This window comes from Ranitomeya imitator, chromosome 6, assembly GCF_032444005.1.
Source record: "Ranitomeya imitator isolate aRanImi1 chromosome 6, aRanImi1.pri, whole genome shotgun sequence".
NCBI lineage: Eukaryota > Metazoa > Chordata > Amphibia > Anura > Dendrobatidae > Ranitomeya > Ranitomeya imitator.
In genome coordinates, this window is record NC_091287.1 from 78,873,292 (window position 1) to 78,891,106 (window position 17,815).

Below are 17,815 nucleotides of genomic sequence, written 5' to 3' on the forward strand. Positions count from 1 at the left end.
TAATTACTTTGAAGCCTGGTGCTCCTATAAATCATGGGTGCACAAAATGTTCTTGTCTCAGGGCCAAATAATCAGGCTTAACCAATCCAAAGGCCACAATAAATCATTAAGGTGTATTACTATCGGAGACACTTGTGGCATATTGTGAATATCTAAGAATGAGTTTTTTTCCCCGCATTTCCAGGTCTGCCACCTATCAGGAGATTGAGGTCCCTATCTACCTTATCCACACTCCAGAATAGAAGAAATCCTGCATGTGGCGTCTTCAGTTTTGGTTTATGCGAGTTGCCAAAACAGAGGAGAGTTTCACTACTCCCATAAATTACAAGGAAGTTAATTGATAACTCATCTACTCTAGACTTGACTCCACCATTACTTACTCTTTCCACGTTCAAACTCCTGTCTCTGCCTTACATGAAAAATATACGTCCTTTAACAGATGGTTGGGAGGGCCGCAAAATATAGCATTGCAGATCGTATGTGGCCTCTGGGTCACATGTCCTACTAAAGATCTACTGCCTCATCTTTTTTCTATGCTTTCTCGCCAGTTTGTTTTGGTGCTTTATGGGCTAATGAATACATTTCAAACCTGGGAGGTAATTACTCCACTAACCCTACAAAAGAATAAAGCATGTAAAGTACCACTCCAGAGGGGTTTTTTGTTTTTTATTTCACCACTAGACTGGTGCCAAAAATTGAAGTTCCCTGCCCCTGGCATTATACTTACCCCCTGCCATCACAGCGCCGCTCCTTTCCCGCATCTCCATCTTGTGCCAACAACTTCTGACTGACTCGAAGTCCAGAGGTAATGGTCACTAGCTCTCAATGTAAGATTATGAGCTCCTCGTTCTGGCCTCATCCTGGCTCTCATAGACTTACATGGAGTAGTGACCACCGGCTTGGCCAGCAAAGACTGAAGCAATCCGTCCAGCCATAAACTGCAGGAGACTGACGAGAGCAGCACAGATAACAGATGAAGATGGCTGAGGAGTATAATACTAAACAAATTATATACTAGGGGCAGGGAACTTACATTAGTGACACCACTTCGATGGTATAAAAGAAAAAGCTGAAGTGGTGCTTTAAAAGTTAGTCCCCTGCAAATTCATCAACCATAAAACCTTGAGTATTTCAGATTATATATAGGTGAAGAACATGACCCTGACTCTGGCTGCAGAGGTCACATGCCTGATCCACGTGCAAGCTGATCAGTAAATTTGATATGCTTTGTTATATTTTTATGATTTTCAGCAGGTTTTTAGAAAAGATTAGAGTTGAAAAGCCATTTAAAGCATACAGATAGCAACTAAAGTTTCTAAATATTTTTTTTTTCCTCACCTCTTCTACAAGTGTAGATGTCTGGATAAAAGAGACACTAGACATCTCCCCAAGTATTAGAGCTTTCTTGTAATTTTCTTTATCAATAGTTGTTGGCATCTTCTTCATGATGTAAACAGTTTTGCCTCTTACATTTACATTAATCTGAAAAGAAAAATAGTGTAAGAAAAAAATGGAATGGAAATTATGGAAAAATTATGTAAGATATGCCGACAACACTAGGTGCCTTATGCCAAAATTATACTAATAACTATTTTTCGATTAAAACAGGATTTTTGGTTGCTTACTGTAAAATCTGTTTCTCGGAGCCTTCATTGGGGGACACAGGAACCATGGGTGTATGCTGCTGCCACTAGGAGGCTGACACTATGCAAATAAAAAAGTTAGCTCCTCCTCTGCAGTGTACACCCTACCGACAGGAAGTAGGATATTCAGTTAGTGAGAAAGCAGTAGGAGAAGCAACGTGTAAAAGAGAAAGAATAATAATAACATAATAAACTTTATCCACATAGCGCCAACAAATTCCACGGCGCTCCATAGATTAACAGTTTCAAGCACTCAAAGAGTATTCAAAGAACTCAAACGTATACAGTAAACAGAGCTGTTCAACTTGGGAGGGAGCTGTGTCCCCCAATGAAGGCTTCGAGAAACAGATTTTACGGTAAGCAACCAAAAATCCTGTTTTCTCTATCGCCTTTCATTGGGGGACACAGAAACCATGGGACGTCCCAAAGCAGTCCCTGGGGTGGGAAAAACAGACTTCCATCAAGTACGAGGACTCACCACTGCCGCCTGCAGGATCCTTCTGCCCAGGCTGGAGTCCGCGGTAGTCCGGCGAAACGTGTGGATGGAAGACCAGGTTGCCGCTTTGCAAAGCCGTCGGCGAAAACCCCTGTGACGTACCACACTGGAAGCGCCGACTGCCCGGGTAGAGTGAGCCTTTATCTCAGGAGGGGCACTCTGTTCTTGACCCGGTAAGCTTCCAAAATTGCCGTTCTGATCGAGCGAACAATAGTCGCCTTGGAAGCCAGCAGGTCTCTACGCACGCCATCAAGGATGACGAAAAGAGAATCCATCTTTCGGAAAGCGGCCGTGCTAGCCAGGGAGATCCTCACTGCCCTGACGGGGTCCAGCCTGTACAACGATCGCTCCAGAGGATGAGTCGGAGCTGGACAAAAGGAAGGTAGAACGATGTCCTCGCTGAGGTGGAAAGATGAAAACCACCTCGTGAAAAGAAGGAAGGCGGAGGCCTGGGACCACCTTGTCCTGGTGGAAAAACCATAAAGGAGGTCGGCAAGAAATGGCCGCCAACTCAAACACGCGGCGGATCGAAGAGATGGACTTGAGAAAAGCCACCTTCCGAGATAGAACTGACAGGGAAAACTCCCTGAGAGGCTCAAAAGGGGGGAACCCCTGAGAATAACCAGCACAACCTTTAAATCCCATGAATCCACAGAGGCCCTGTACAGAGGGACAGCGTGGGCTACTCCTTGAAGGAAGGTCTTAACCTGTGGCTGAGAAGATAACGTCTTCTTAAAGGGAAGAAGAGCGCAGGAACCTGGCCCTTTATGGAACTGAGAGCGAAGCCCAAATCCAGTCCTGCCTGAAGGAAAACCAAATGGAAGGCAGGGAAAGGACATAGGTGAAAAGCGGTTGGACTCGCATCAACGAAAGTAAGCCTTTCAGGTACGATAGTAGATCCTGAAAGAAGACGAAGGCTTCCTAGCCTGGATTATAGCGTGACCCATCCGGGCCGAAAGACCGGACGCTCTTAGAACTGTGGAGTCCACAGCCACGCCGTTAAACTGAGCGACCGATAATTCGGGTGGCAGATCGGACCCTGAGACAGCAGATCGGGTCTGTTTGGAAGGCACCAGGGGTGACCGGGAGAAGATTGATGATGTCCGCAAACCAAGACCTCCTGGGCCAATCCGGGACGATCAGAATGACCGACACCCATCCCGCCTTGATCTTTTCGACAGCTTGGAAAGCAAGGGAAAGGAGTGGGAACCGATAGGGGAGCGCGAACTGCAACCAAGGAATGGCCAGAGTGTTAACACTACTGTGAGAGGATCGCGGGACCTTGGACCGACCCAAGGGACCTTCCTATTCAATCGGGACGCCATGAGGTCCACATCTGGAGTCCCCCAATCGAAGAGCAATCTGATAGGAAACCTCCTAAAGTACCAGTCCCCTGCCACAAGGCCCTCGCGGCTGAGGAAGTCGGCGGCCTAAATGTCCACGCTGGGGACATGCACTGCGGAGCTCACCAGGACCGTTACCTTTGTCCAAAGGAGGATCCTGGAAACTCGGCCGAGGCCAGAGACCGCCGAGTCCACCCCTGGTGGTAGATATATGCCACTGCTGTGTCATTGTCTGTCTAGGCTGCTGAGAATCCTTACCCAGTGAAGGAAAGACAGAAAGATGATCCGGAACTCGAGGACATTGATCGGCAAGGAGGACTCCTGCACCAACCAACAACCCTGAAAAGAACAGGTGACAAAGCCCCGCGCCTCCGCCGAGCGGGCTGACGTCCGTCGTCACCACCTGCCAGGGAACTGAAAGGAAGATATGCTGTGAAGGATCTACTCTGGGATAAGAGAAGTGACCTCGGCCACCAGTCGGGGAACCGTTTGACCCGGGGGAAAGCCGGATCAGACGATGCAGGGAGAAGACAGACCTGTTCCCCTGTGATAGAATAGCCTGCTGAAGAAGTCTTGAATGAAACGGGCGAAGGGAAAATTGCTCCCGATGTTGCAACCAACCTCCTTAGGACCTTTAGGGCCCATCGGAAAGGAGGGGAGCCAAAAACCCTGGAGCAAGCAAACTTCCTGACAAAGGAGGGATATCCTGTCTTCGGGAAGGAAGACTCTGGTCCGACAAGTGTCGAAGAACATGCCCGGAGATACGAGGCGCTGAACAAGACGGAACTTCTTCCTGTTGACGAGCCACCCGCAACGGCTAGAGTGTCGGGAAGATGGATAGACTTTCGGGAGCCTGAAACCGAAATTCCTGAGCCTCCATGGAAGCGATTACTGAACGAGGGAATATCATCCTGAAGTGTCTCCGACGAAACCTCCTGTTCAGCAAATTGAGATCCGGACTGGGACGAACCTTGTCGTCCTCTGATTCGAAGAGAAGCCTGTGAACCGTTGAACCGTTCCTGTACTGGGACGGGAACGATTACCCCGGATCTAAGGAGGGAAACAATGGCTGTAAAGAAACCCGGGACTAGAGCGGGGTCTCTTGGAGGTTGGGATTCGAAGAAAACGATCCCAGAGCCGTGAAATGAAGATTTTGTATCTAGAGGATACAAGTGCCCTGGCCCATGCGTCCTCTACTGAGGAGACCCAGACGTCCCTGAGGAACAGGAGAAACGGGCTAGAGTCTAGTCGTGGGTCATGCCTAGGTGGAACTTCCAGTCCTGGACCTGGAGAATCCACCTTAGGAGTAGCGGGGACGCCAGGAAGGAGTGAGTCGAAGAATACCTTCTTTTCTTAACGTGCCTGTGGCCTCTGTTGCGAAAAGGAATCTGATGCCGCGAAACGACGCAAAAAAGGCCGAAAAGGACCGAAGTTGCCGCCTAAGAGAACTGGTGCCGCCAGTGGCGTCCTTAATCATTTGGTCCAGCTTGGAACCGAAAGGACGTGATCCTTGAAAAAACCAGGCTCGTAAGGGACTTCTTTGATGACTCTTGAGCCAAACAGAACGACGGCTGGCAACAACATTACCGGGTGTCTGAGCGGCAGAAGACGCGACGTCCAGAGAACACATTACTCCCCGGCATGAGTAATCTGGGTGGTAACTTCCGCCAGCCAGTCTGGTGGAGCTCCACCTAGAATGCCCCAACGGAGTTGTTTTAGCCCCTTCGGATACCGACTTCGAAACCCAAGTGCAAGCGGGCATAGGGATGATGCGGCAGGTTCGAGAGCCAAATTCACAAAGGATTCCATGATCCTATCGATGGAACCTGTCAGAGTCGCCCCACCGGACAGCGTGAGGACTGTGTTGGTGGCAAGTCTATTGGTGATGAGATTCGGAGGAAAGAGATATGAGACTCCAAGACGCTTTCCTCTTTGAGAACGTCTGGTCGAATTCGCTCTTTCTCTGGCCAGAAGCTCCTCGATTCAGGATGAGGAGCGAATCCCTTGGGAGGTAGTTTAGACCGTCTAAACGAAACCGCCTGATCTGCGGGTTTCGTAGAGGAATCTTTGTAGCCACAAGTCAGATTGGACGCTCCAATGAGGCTTTGAACCATATCCCTCATGATAAGATATGGTTCGACTCCGGCCCCAAATTATCCTCCGAAGGCACATCAGAGAAAGCCTCGCCTGACTCCGGGGGGGGACCACAGAGAAAGACCGTGGGGCGAGATGGACCGAGAAGATAACTCAGACTGGCGTTCCCGACTGAATCTTTCGTGGCCTGTATTGGAAAACTCGGACAGGGCTTCCTGCGACCCGCTGGCTACTACGGAAGGCTGCAGGGGCAACCGATCGAGCACGGACACAAGGGTCTGGGACACCCGTGTGAGATCCGCTACTGATAGAGACAGAGGGGAGGCCCAACCTGGGGTGGGGACTTCGCTCTGAGGCGGAGCAGCGGGAACAAAATGTGGGTTGCTGCAGGCCTGCCTGAAGGGAGCTTGTGGTTACAAGGCGAACCCTGAAAGTGTTTCACTAAGACACAGGAAAAGGTAGGAGGCCGGGAGCGACCTCCCTTAAAATTAGACCGAACGGGCCCCTAAGGGAAATGTCAGAAGATTAGGGGTTTGAGTCAAACTGCGGTGCAGTGGTACTCACGGCAGGCGCTGCGGTGTCCAGATGGAAAGCTGCACGGCTTGGAAGATGCTCCTCAGGAACAATAGCCCCTAGGAGAACAGGTAGACACATCTGGGGCACTCTTGTCCGGAACTTACTGCAGGCCTGAAGAACAGCAGTGGAACAGAAAGATGGAGCTGCTGCCCTGCAGCCTCTGGTGTGATCCGCGCAGATGATGTGCTGTGCCCCCAGGAGAAAATGCGGGCACGTTGGAATCTCCTGCCCTGGCTCAGCAGCGACGTGGGGGAAGGGGCGGAGACAGCCCACATGGCGCCGGTGGGCGGAGTTTGCAGGGCACAGTTGTCGGGCGGGAGAAAGCCCGCCCGAAGAAAGCGGAAGTGAAGGAGCGCGGTACCGGAAGTAGGCCCCGGCGGGAGCCGGGACCTAAATTAGAGGCCGGTGCCGCTGGAAAAGAGACCGCGGCCCCGGAACAGTGCACCGCAGAGCAGCGCGGCAGCCTGCCAGGACCGCAGGGACGGGACGCGGCGCCGAAGTAGGCCCCGGCAGGAGCCGGGACCTAAAGGAAAGGCCGGTGCCGCTGGTAAAGAGACCGCGGCCCCGGAACAGTGCACCGCAGAGCAGCGCGGCAGCCTGCCAGGACCGCAGGGACGGGACGCGGCGCCGAAGTAGGCCCCAGCTGAAGCCGGGACCTAAAGGAGAGGCCGGCGCCGCTGGAAAAGAAACCGCGGCCCCGGAACAGTGCGCCGCAGAGCAGCGCGGCAGCCTGCCAGAGCCGCAGGGAGAACGGGACGTGGCGCCGAAGTAGGCCCCGGCAGAAGCCGGGACCTAAATTAGAGGCCGGCGCCGCTGGAAAGGGGATCGCGGCGCCGAAGCCCGCAGGGCGGCCGCAGGGGGGAGCGGTGCCGGCGTCGCCAGAAAAGTGACAGGGAGGGCACTGCGGCCCCGATGAAGGGGATAGCCCGTAGTGCAGAGCCACTGCTCGTCTTGGTGTCCCTAGGATCCTTTTTAAAATAAAATCAGCGCCGCCATAGAAGATAGTGCAGCGTATTTAGGGCCAACTACTCCCCCACACCGTGAGAGAGTAAGGGGAAGATCTGGAAATTTAGGGGAAATACTCACCTAAACATCCCACGCAGTTACTAACCTGAAGGTATCAGACGTCCACGGAGCTGTGATGGACGTCCTCGTCTCCTCCAACCGACAGGCTCTGGTGGGCGAGTGGGTGGGGGACGGAGCCAGGACCGGACTTCTGAGCACGCTGGTGTGCTAGGATCTTGGTCCTGGAGAGGGATCTATGAGGATACGGGGTGGCAGTACACGCCGTACTCATAGTCCGCATAGTGGGACTACAGGTGTGACTGTTCACCCTGTATCCCTCCGGAAAAATCTGAAAAGAAACGACGCACATTGAGGTAGATAAGGGTCTAATGAAAGACCCGTGTCCACCTCCTACTGACACTAAGCTAAACTGAATATCCTACTTCCTGTCGGTAGGGTGTACACTGCAGAGGAGGAGCTAACTTTTTTATTTGCATAGTGTCAGCCTCCTAGTGGCAGCAGCATACACCCCATGGTTTCTGTGTCCCCCAATGAAAGGCGATAGAGAAATTAATTCTATAGTGCGTATGAGTGCGAGATCGAGAAATTAGAATGAGTCCTAGAGACTGAAGTGAATGAAGACAATCTCTGTACAATGCTGAGAACATGAAAACCCCATGTTTACCAGTGGAAATATGAAAATATGGTCACATGGATGTAAATGTGCACAACGCTGCATTCGGCATACTTGAAGTGAACGCAAGTTTGCAAATCACATACAAGTGGTTACGGGACAGCCGGCAAACTAAGTGGATCCTAACAGTGCTTATATTACACACTGGATTCGGGATTATACAGTGCCTGACGAAAATTGTCCCAGAAAACCTCATTAAGCAACTTTATAAACAGTCTTCATTAAAAATGTCTTAGCCTTCTTACTGCTACAGAATGTCTAAGTTCTTTATCTAGCTTAACCCCTTTACCCCCAAGGGTGGTTTGAACGTTAATGACCAGGCCAATTTTTACAATTCTGACCACTGTCCCTTTATGAGGTTATAACTCCGAAACGCTTCAACGGATCCTGGTGATTCTGACATTGTTTTCTCGTGACATATTGTACTTCATGATAGTGGTAAAATTTCTTTGATAGTACCTGCGTTTATTTGTGAAAAAAACGGAAATTTGGCGAAAATTTCGCAATTTTCAAACTTTGAATTTTTATGCAATTAAATCACAGAGATATGTCACACAAAATACTTAATAAGTAACATTTCCCACACGTCTCCTTTACATCAGCATAATTTTGGAACCAATTTTTTTTTTTGTTAGGGAGTTATAAGGGTTAAAAGTTGACCAGCAATTTCTCATTTTTACAACACCATTTTTTTTTAGGGACCACGTCTCATTTGAAGTCATTTTGAGGGGTCTATATGATAGAAAATGCCCAAGTGTGACACCATTCTAAAAACTGCACCCCTCAAGGTGCTCAAAACCACATTCAAGAAGTTTATTAACCCTTCAGGTGTTTAATAGGAATTTTTGGAATGTTTAAATAAAAATGAACATTTAACTTTTTTACACAAAAAATTTACTTCAGCTCCAATTTGTTTTATTTTACCAAGGGTAACAGGAGAAATTGGACCCAAAAAGTTGTTGTCCAATTTGTCCTGAGTACGCTGATACCCCATATGTGGCAGTAAACCACTGTTTGGGCGCATGGGAGAGCTCGGAAGGGAAGGAGCGCTATTTGACTTTTCAATGCAAAATTGACAGGAATTGAGATGGGACGCCATGTTGCGTTTGGAGAGCCACTGATGTGCCTAAACATTGAAACCCCCCACAAGTGACACCATTTTGGAAAGTAGACCCCCTAAGGAACTTATCTGGATGTGTGGTGAGCACTTTGACCCACCAAGTGCTTCACAGAAGTTTATAATGCAGAACCGTAAAAATAAAAAATCATATTTTTTCACAAAAATTATATTTTTGCCCCCAATTTTTTATTTTTCCAAGGGTAAGAGAAGAAATTGGACCTCAAAAGTTGTTGTCCAATTTGTCCTGAGTACGCTGATACCCCATATGTGGCAGTAAACCACTGTTTGGGCGCATGGGAGAGCTCGGAAGGGAAGGAGCGCAGTTTGACTTTTCAATGCAAAATTGACAGAAATTGAGATGGGACGCCATGTTGCGTTTGGAGAGCCACTGATGTGCCTAAACATTGAAACCCCCCACAAGTGACACCATTTTGGAAAGTAGACCCCCTAAGGAACTTATCTAGAGGTGTGGTGAGCACTTTGACCCACCAAGTGCTTCACAGAAGTTTATAATGCAGAACCGTAAAAATAAAAAATCATATTTTTTCACAAAACTTATATTTTTGCCCCCAATTTTTTATTTTTCCAAGGGTAAGAGAAGAAATTGGACCTCAAAAGTTGTTGTCCAATTTGTCCCGAGTACGCTGATACCCCATATGTGGCAGTAAACCACTGTTTGGGCGCATGGGAGAGCTCGGAAGGGAAGGAGCGCCATTTGGAATGCAGACTTAGATGGAATGGTCTGCAGGCGTCACATTGCGTTTGCAGAGCCCCTAATGTACCTAAACAGTAGAAACCCCCCACAAGTGACACCATTTTGGAAAGTAGACCCCCTAAGGAACTCATCTTGATGTGTTGTGAGAGCTTTGAACCCCCAAGTATTTCACTACAGTTTATAACGCAGAGCCATGCAAATAAAAAATATTTTTTTTTTCCACAAAAATTATATTTTAGCCCCCAGTTTTGTATTTTTCCAAGGTTAGCAGGAGAAATTGGACCCTAAATGTTGTTGTCCAATTTGTCCTGAGTACGCTGATACCCGATATGTTGGGGGGAACCACCGTTTGGGCGCATGGGAGGGCTCGGAAGGGAAGGAGCATCATTTGGAATGCAGACTTAGATGGATTGGTCTGCAGGCGTCACATTGCGTTTGCAGAGCCCCTAATGTACCTAAACAGTAGAAACCCCCCACAAGTGACCCCATATTGGAAACTAGACCCCTCAATGAACTTATCTAGATGTGTTGTGAGAACTTTGAACCCCCAAGTGTTTCACTACAGTTTATAACGCAGAGCCGTGAAAATAAAAAATCTTTTTGTTTTCCCACAAAAATTATTTTTTAGCCCCCAGTTTTGTATTTTCCCAAGGGTAACAGGAGAAATTGGTCCACAAAAGTTGTTGTCCAATTTGTCCTGAGTACGCTGATACCCCATATGTTGGGGTAAACCCCTGTTTGGGCACACAGGAGAGCTCGGAAGGGAAGGAGCACTGTTTTACTTTTTCAACGCAGAATTGGCTGGAATTGAGATCGGACGCCATGTCGTGTTTGGAGAGCCCCTGATGTGCCGAAACAGTGGAAACCCCCCAATTATAACTGAAACCCTAATCTAAACACACCCCTAACCCTAATTCCAACGGTAACCCTAACCACACCTCTAACCCTGACACACCCCTAACCCTAATCCCAACCCTATTCCCAACTGTAAATGTAATCTAAACCCTAACCCTAACTTTAGCCCCAACCCTAACTGTAGCCCCAACCCTAACCCTAGCCCTAACCCTAACCCTAACCCTAACCCTAGCCCTAACCCTAACCCTAGCCCTAACCCTAGCCCTAACCCTAGCCCTAACCCTAGCCCTAGCCCTAGCCCTAGCCCTAACCCTAGCCCTAACCCTAGCCCTAGCCCTAGCCCTAACCCTAACCCTAGCCCTAACAGTAACCCTAGCCCTAACCATAGCCCTAACCCTAACCCTAGCCCTAACCCTAGCCCTAACCCTAACCCTAGGCCTAACCCTAGCCCTAACCCTAGCCCTAACCCTAACCCTAGCCCTAACCCTAGCCCTAACACTAGCCCTAACCCTAACCCTAGCCCTAACCCTAGCCCTAGCCCTAGCCCTAGCCCTAACCCTAGCCCTAGCCCTAACCCTAATGGGAAAATGGAAATAAATACATTTTTTTTTATTTTTCCCTAACTAAGGGGGTGATGAAGGGGGGTTTGATTTACTTTTATAGCGAGTTTTTTAGCGGATTTTTATGATTGGCAGCCGTCACACACTGAAAGACCCTTTTTATTGCAAAAAATATTTTTTGCAATACCACATTTTGAGAGCTATAATTTTTCCATATTTTGGTCCACAGAGTCATGTGAGGTCTTGTTTTTTGCGGGACGAGTTGACGTTTTTATTGAAAACATTTTTGGGCACGTGACATTTTTTTATCGCTTTTTATTCCGATTTTTGTGAGGAAGAATGACCAAAAGCCAGCTATTCATGAATTTCTATTGGGGGAGGCGTTTATACCGTTCCGCGTTTGGTAAAATTGATAAATCAGTTTTATTCTTCGGGTCAGTACGATTACAGCGATACCTCATTTATATCATTTTTTTATGGTTTGGTGCTTTTATACGATAAAAACTATTTTACAGAAAAAATAATTATTTTTGCATCGCTTTATTCTCAGGACTATAACTTTTTTATTTTTTTGCTGATGATGCTGTATGGCGGCTCTTTTTTTGCGGGACAATATGACGCTTTCAGCGGTACCATGGTTATTTATATCTGTCCTTTTGATCGCGTGTTATTCCACTTTTTGTTCGGCGGTATGATAATAAAGCGTTGTTTTTTGCCTCGTTTTTTTTTTTTTTTTCTTACGGTGTTTACTGAAGGGGTTAACTAGTGGGACAGTTTTATAGGTCGGGTCGTTACGGACGCGGCGATACTAAATATGTGTACTTTTATTGTTTTTTTTTTTTTATTTAGATGAAGAAATGTATTTATGGGAATAATATATTTTTTTTTTTTTTCATTATTTTGGAATATTTTTTTTTATTTTTTTTACACATTTGGAAAATTTTTTTTTAACTTTTTTACTTTGTCCCGGGGGGGACATCACAGATCAGTGATCTGACAGTTTGCACAGCACTCTGTCAGATCACTGATCTGACATGCAGCGCTGCAGCCTTCACAGTGCCTGCTCTAAGCAGGCTCTGTGAAGCCACCTCCCTCCCTGCAGGACCCGGATCCGCGGCCATCTTGGATCCGGGGCTCGAGCAGGGAGGGAGGTGAGGAGACCCTCGCAGCAACGCGATCACATCGCGTTGCTGCGGGGGGCTCAGGGAAGCCCGCAGGGAGCCCCCTCCCTGCGCGGTGCTTCCCTGCACCGCCGGTACATCGCGATCATCTTTGATCGCGGTGTGCCAGGGGTTAATGTGCCGGGGGCGGTCCGTGACCGCTCCTGGCACATAGTGCCGGATGTCAGCTGCGATAAGCAGCTGACACCCGGCCGCGATCGGCCGCGCTCCCCCCGTGAGCGCGGCCGATCGGCTATGACGTACTATCCCGTCCAGGGTCAGATAAGCCCAGGGCACCTCGACGGGATAGTACGTCTAAGGTCACAGAGGGGTTAACATCTTCAAAAAAAAAAAAAAAAAGTTACAAATCCTTAAGAGATCCTGCTCTCCCCAACTTCTCTCTGTAAGGCCGGGTTCACACTGCGTTAGAGGCGTCCGTTAGACGGACTACGTTACACCGCGGCATAATGCGGTGTAACGCAGTCCGTTAACGCCGCCATTAAGTCCTATGTCGGACACATCACTAGCGCTCGCCCACAATGGACGTGCGCTAGCGATGTGCCGTCATTGAGTGACGGACCCTGGGACGCGGGCTGCAGCGTTTCCGGGTCCGTCACTGCTAGTGCAGACAGAGCATCTGCTAGCTCCATCTGCGATAGCACGACGACATATCGGCACTTGCATTAACAGCAGCCCGTTACCGTATGTGTTGAACGGGCTGCTGTTAACGCAATGTGAACCTAGCCTTAGGTAGGATTAAAACTGGTGCATTTTACTGTACGCATATGGATCACAATGCATGGACTGACCAAGAGTCTCCCGATCCAAACTTAAAGAGCTGCATGTGTCTATGAGACTGGACAGTCAGGTAAGGAAACCAATGGACACTCTGGTCCATAAATGGGCCTTAAAATAAACCCACCTGAATGCAGCCTTAGACATGGCAGGAGGAAGGGGGTTGTACACACATCTCCATTGTGGAGAGGGAAGAAAGTCTCTATAGTCTCAGTGACGGCAGAGAAAACAGGTTGTAGAAAACAGGTAAAACATATTTACCCATTCATAGTTATTGTGTATTTAGAAGTGCCAATAAATCGTCAAACAAACGTGTCAGCCCATTTAAAACAAAGGCCGTCTATCATCCGACGAAAGAGTAAAATGTTCATTTGCTGGGTTTGATGATGTGTTGCTGATAAGATCATTATGAGAGAGTAGAATGTTTGATGACTTGTGTAAATAGGCTGAATCCACATAGTGATTCCTTAGTATTTGATTCTTACCTCCCGAGTCAATAATACCCCTCCTTTAGGGGCAGCAGAAAACATTAGCATGATCTGATCTCTTTGATCAAAAAAATCCTTCAGCATCTGCTCATTCTGCTCGTCTTCTACAAACTTTATCCACCGATCTTCTTTAACTTTCAAGGTACTTTGAAGGCACCTCCCCACATAGGACACTCTTTCATCTTCCCAGAAGGGAGGAACTGGAGGTTCTTCATCATCTATGTCCATTTTTGGCTCCCCAAAACCTTTATGTGATCACCTATGGAAATATAAAGATCATTCAATATCAGCAAAGGAAAAACCTCTGACCTCACCTGGGTCTATCTCCTGCTTATCACCAATAGAAACTTTTTACTTAAGGTACAGTCACATTAAGCGACGCTGCAGCGATCTAGACAACGATGTTGATCGCTGCAGCGTCGCTGTTTGGTCGCTGGAGAGCTGTCACACAGACAGTTCTCCAGCGACCAACGGTGCCGAAGTCCCCGGCCGTAAAGCACAGTGTGCTTTACTTTACAGCCGGCCGGCGCTCACAGTCAGTGCAGGAAGCTGAAGGCGAGGGACGTGACCAGACACCGGAATGTAAGTATGTAGTGTTTGGTTTTTTTTTTACTTTTACAATAGTAACCAGGGTAAACATCGGGTTACTAAGCGCGGCCCTGCGCTTAGTAACCCGATGTTTACCCTGGTTACCAGTGAAGACATCGCTGAATCGGCGTCACAAACCCGATTCAGCGATGTCAGCAGGAGATCCAGCGACGAAATAAAGTCCTGGACTTTCCCCAGCGACCAACGATCTCCCAGCAGGGGCCTGATCGTTGGTCGCTGTCACGCATAACGATTTCGTTAACGATATCATTGCTACGTAACAAAAAGCAACGATATCGTTAACGATATCGTTATGTGTGACGGTACCTTTAAAGTTACACTTATACAACTATACATGTGTCTTCATGCTATGCTGCCCTGTTTTAATGGGTTGTCTAACCTGGAGGAATTTCTAGCCAATACTGCAGCTTGTCGAAACCTACAGTCATGGCCAAAAGTATTGACACCCCTGCAATTCTGTCAGATAATACTCAGTTTTTTCCTAAAAATGATTGCAAACACAAATTATTTGGTATTATTATCTTCATTTAATTTGTCTTAAAAGAAAAAACACAAAAGACAATGAAGCAAAAACATTGATCATTTCACACAAAACTCCAAAAATGGGCCAGACAAAAGTATTGGCACCCTCAGACTAATACTTGGTTGCACAACCTTTAGCCAAAATAACTGCGACCAACCGCTTCCGGTAACCATCAATGAGTTTCTTACAATTCTCTGCTGGAATTTTAGACCATTCTTCTTTGGCAAACTGCTCCAGGTCCCTGATATTTGAAGGGTGCCTTCTCCAAACTGCCATTTTTAGATCTCTCCACAGGTGTTCTATGGGATTCAGGTCTGGACTCATTGCTGGCCACTAGGGTTGAGCGACCTTGACTTTTTTATGGTCGAGCCGGGTTTCGCGAAACCCGACTATCTCAAAAGTCGAGGATCGACCGAAACCCAACGGGATATCTCTCTCTCTCTCTCTCTCTCAACTGAAAAGCTGGTGTTACACAGTGCAAATCGCTACAGCGCACAAGCGACAACATGGCGATAGGCGTCCACGCCCCTAAGACCTATGTCATCACTCTGCCCACGCTGTAAAAAAAATGGCGCCAAGCGCGTCATACGAAACGCGACTTTGGCGCGAAAGTCGCGTACCGCATGGCCGACCCCACACAGGGATCGGGTCGGGTTTCATGAAACCCGACTTTGCCAAAAGTCGGCGACTTTTGAAAATGAACGATCCGTTTCGCTCAACCCTACTGGCCACATTAGAAGTCTCCAGTGCTTTCTCTCAAACCATTTTCTAGTGCTTTCTGAAGTGTGTTTTGGGTCATTGTCCTGCTGGAAGACCCATGACCTCTGAGGGAGACCCAGCTTTCTCACACTGGGCCCTACATTATGCTGCAAAATCTGTTGGTAGTCTTCAGACTTCATAATGCCATGCACACGGTCAAGCAGTCCAGTGCCATAGGCAGCAAAGCAACACCAAAACATCAGGGAACCTCCGCCATGTTTGACTGTAGGGACTGTGTTCTTTTCTTTGAATGCCTCTTTTTTTTCTCTTGTAAGCTATATGTTGATGCCTTTGCCTAAAAAGCTCTACTTTTATCTCATCTGACCAGAGAACATTCTTCCAAAACATTTTAGGCTTTTCAGGTAAGTTTTGGCAAACTCCAGCCTGGCTCTTTTATGTCCCGGGGTAAGAAGTGGGGTCTTCCTGGGTCTCCTACCATACAGTCCCTTTTCATTCAGACGCCGACGGATAGTACGGGTTGACACTGTTGTACCCTCGGACTGCAGGGCAGCTTGAACTTGTTTGGATGAAGATAATAATACCAAAGAATTTGTGTTTGCAATCATTTTCAGGAAGAAACTGAGTATTATCTGACAGAATTGCAGGGGTGTCAATACTTTTGGCCATGACTGTAACAGGGTTTAACAGACATACTGTTTGGATTTGACCAGATTATTAGCTGTTTCTCTCAATGTTCTTGTGACGGGGTGACTGTTCACATGGGGTGCATTTGGATAGCACTGCGCAGCCCTCCTGATCTATTAGTATGGATGTCACTAATAGGCTGTAAACCAGACACTGTGCATTACCTGTATGTGACCAGTGCCCTATACAAGCCACTTTTGAGCAATCATAGACTAAGCAGTCACGCCCTCCATGGATTAGTAGGTTGTGAGTGGTGGTCTCATCAGTATTTTGCACCTGTGTTGCCGCCATCTTGGGCTACTTTCACACTGGCGGTTTTTTTAATACGTCGCAATGCGTCGTTTAGGGGAAAAAACGCATCCTGCAAAGTTGTTTGCAGGATGCGTTTTTGCCCCATAGAGTTACATTACCGATGCATTGCGACGTATTGACACATGTTGCAACGGTCTTGCGACGGTTGCGCCGTGTTGTGGCGGACCGCCGGGAACAAAAAACGTTAAATGTAACGTTTTTTGCAGCCGAAGGACCGCTTTTTCCGACCGCGCATGCGCGGCCGGAACTCCGCCCCCACCTCCCCACACCTTACAATGGGGCAGCGGATGCGCCGGAGAAATGCATCCGCTGCCTCCGTTGTGTGGCACAACAAACGCTAGCATCGGAATCTCGGCCTGACGCAATGCGACGGGGAGATTCCGACGCTAGTGTGAAAGTAGCCACATAGCTACATAGGTTTGCTACACCCTGATAGTGCATTTGTTTGGAGACCTGGGCAGGTAAACAATCGCTGCCCTTTTTTGCTGTTGAAACAATACCTATTTGGAGGCAAACAAGACTTGATCCTTTCCCCGGACCTCTGCACCTGCTGAAAGGCTACGTTAATGAGAATTCAATTCAATAAGATGCATATAACACAACTAACTAGAAGATGACTCCAGAGTAGCAGCTGGGCGGCCACGTGGGAAACTCCAACAGTATGCAAGTATCTATGATGCCATGCTCCCTGCCTCCCCCAGGACACGATCCCAGACCGTCCGATGCAGAACTGTATTACAGACACATGTACGAGCTGTTAGGCTGCATTCGGGTGCTCGTAATAAAACTCCCTCAAAAACAATATGGTACATATCTCACACTTTATTAAATGGGGTTGTCCAGCCTTAGGCTACATTCACTCTATGTGACTGCACACTTGTGAATCCTCACAGTTTGCACACTGCGCGCCGTCAGGAATCTCCAGTGCTGCAAGCGGCAGGTGCAAGACCTCAAGCAGACGGTCATGTGCCAACTAGATGGCAGCGGCCTCACGGAATGCAAGTATATTGATTGAGGCCGGATGCAGTCTAGTCCAGAGGTGTCAAACTGCATTCCTGGAGGGCTGCAAACTGGTCATGTTTTCAGAATTTCCTTGCATTGCACAGGTGATAATTTAATCACCTGCAGAGAATGATTCCAGCACCTTGTGCAATGCTAAGGAAATCTTGAAAACACGCATGGTTTGCGGCCCCCGAGAAATGCAGTTTGAAACCCCTGGTCTAGTCGGAATGTAGCTGGAAGTATGGAAATTGCAAACATCCGGTCACATGACCGCCTAGCATCGGAGTATCCTGACAGCACATGGGTATGTATTCAGCCAATATCACCAGGAGAATTGGTGGCCAACCGGGTATTTCATATACAGCTTTTATCGAGCAATGAGAACTAATTTTGGCTCATAAAAGGGGATCCAGGGTGAATA

At 47.9% G+C, this 17,815-nt stretch overlaps 1 protein-coding gene across 1 annotated transcript in view; it reads right to left on the reverse strand.

Moving 5' to 3' along the window:
* Positions 1-17,815, reverse strand: part of DNAH11 (dynein axonemal heavy chain 11) — a 380,134-nt gene that overhangs the window by 353,107 nt on the left and 9,212 nt on the right. The window contains exons 2-3 of the mRNA XM_069729806.1: positions 13,542-13,803; positions 1,339-1,482 (exon numbers count right to left, since the gene is read on the reverse strand). Coding sequence (XP_069585907.1) covers positions 1,339-1,482; positions 13,542-13,772 — 375 coding nt within the window. The 5' untranslated portion in view covers positions 13,773-13,803. The remainder of the gene's footprint in view (positions 1-1,338; positions 1,483-13,541; positions 13,804-17,815) is intronic.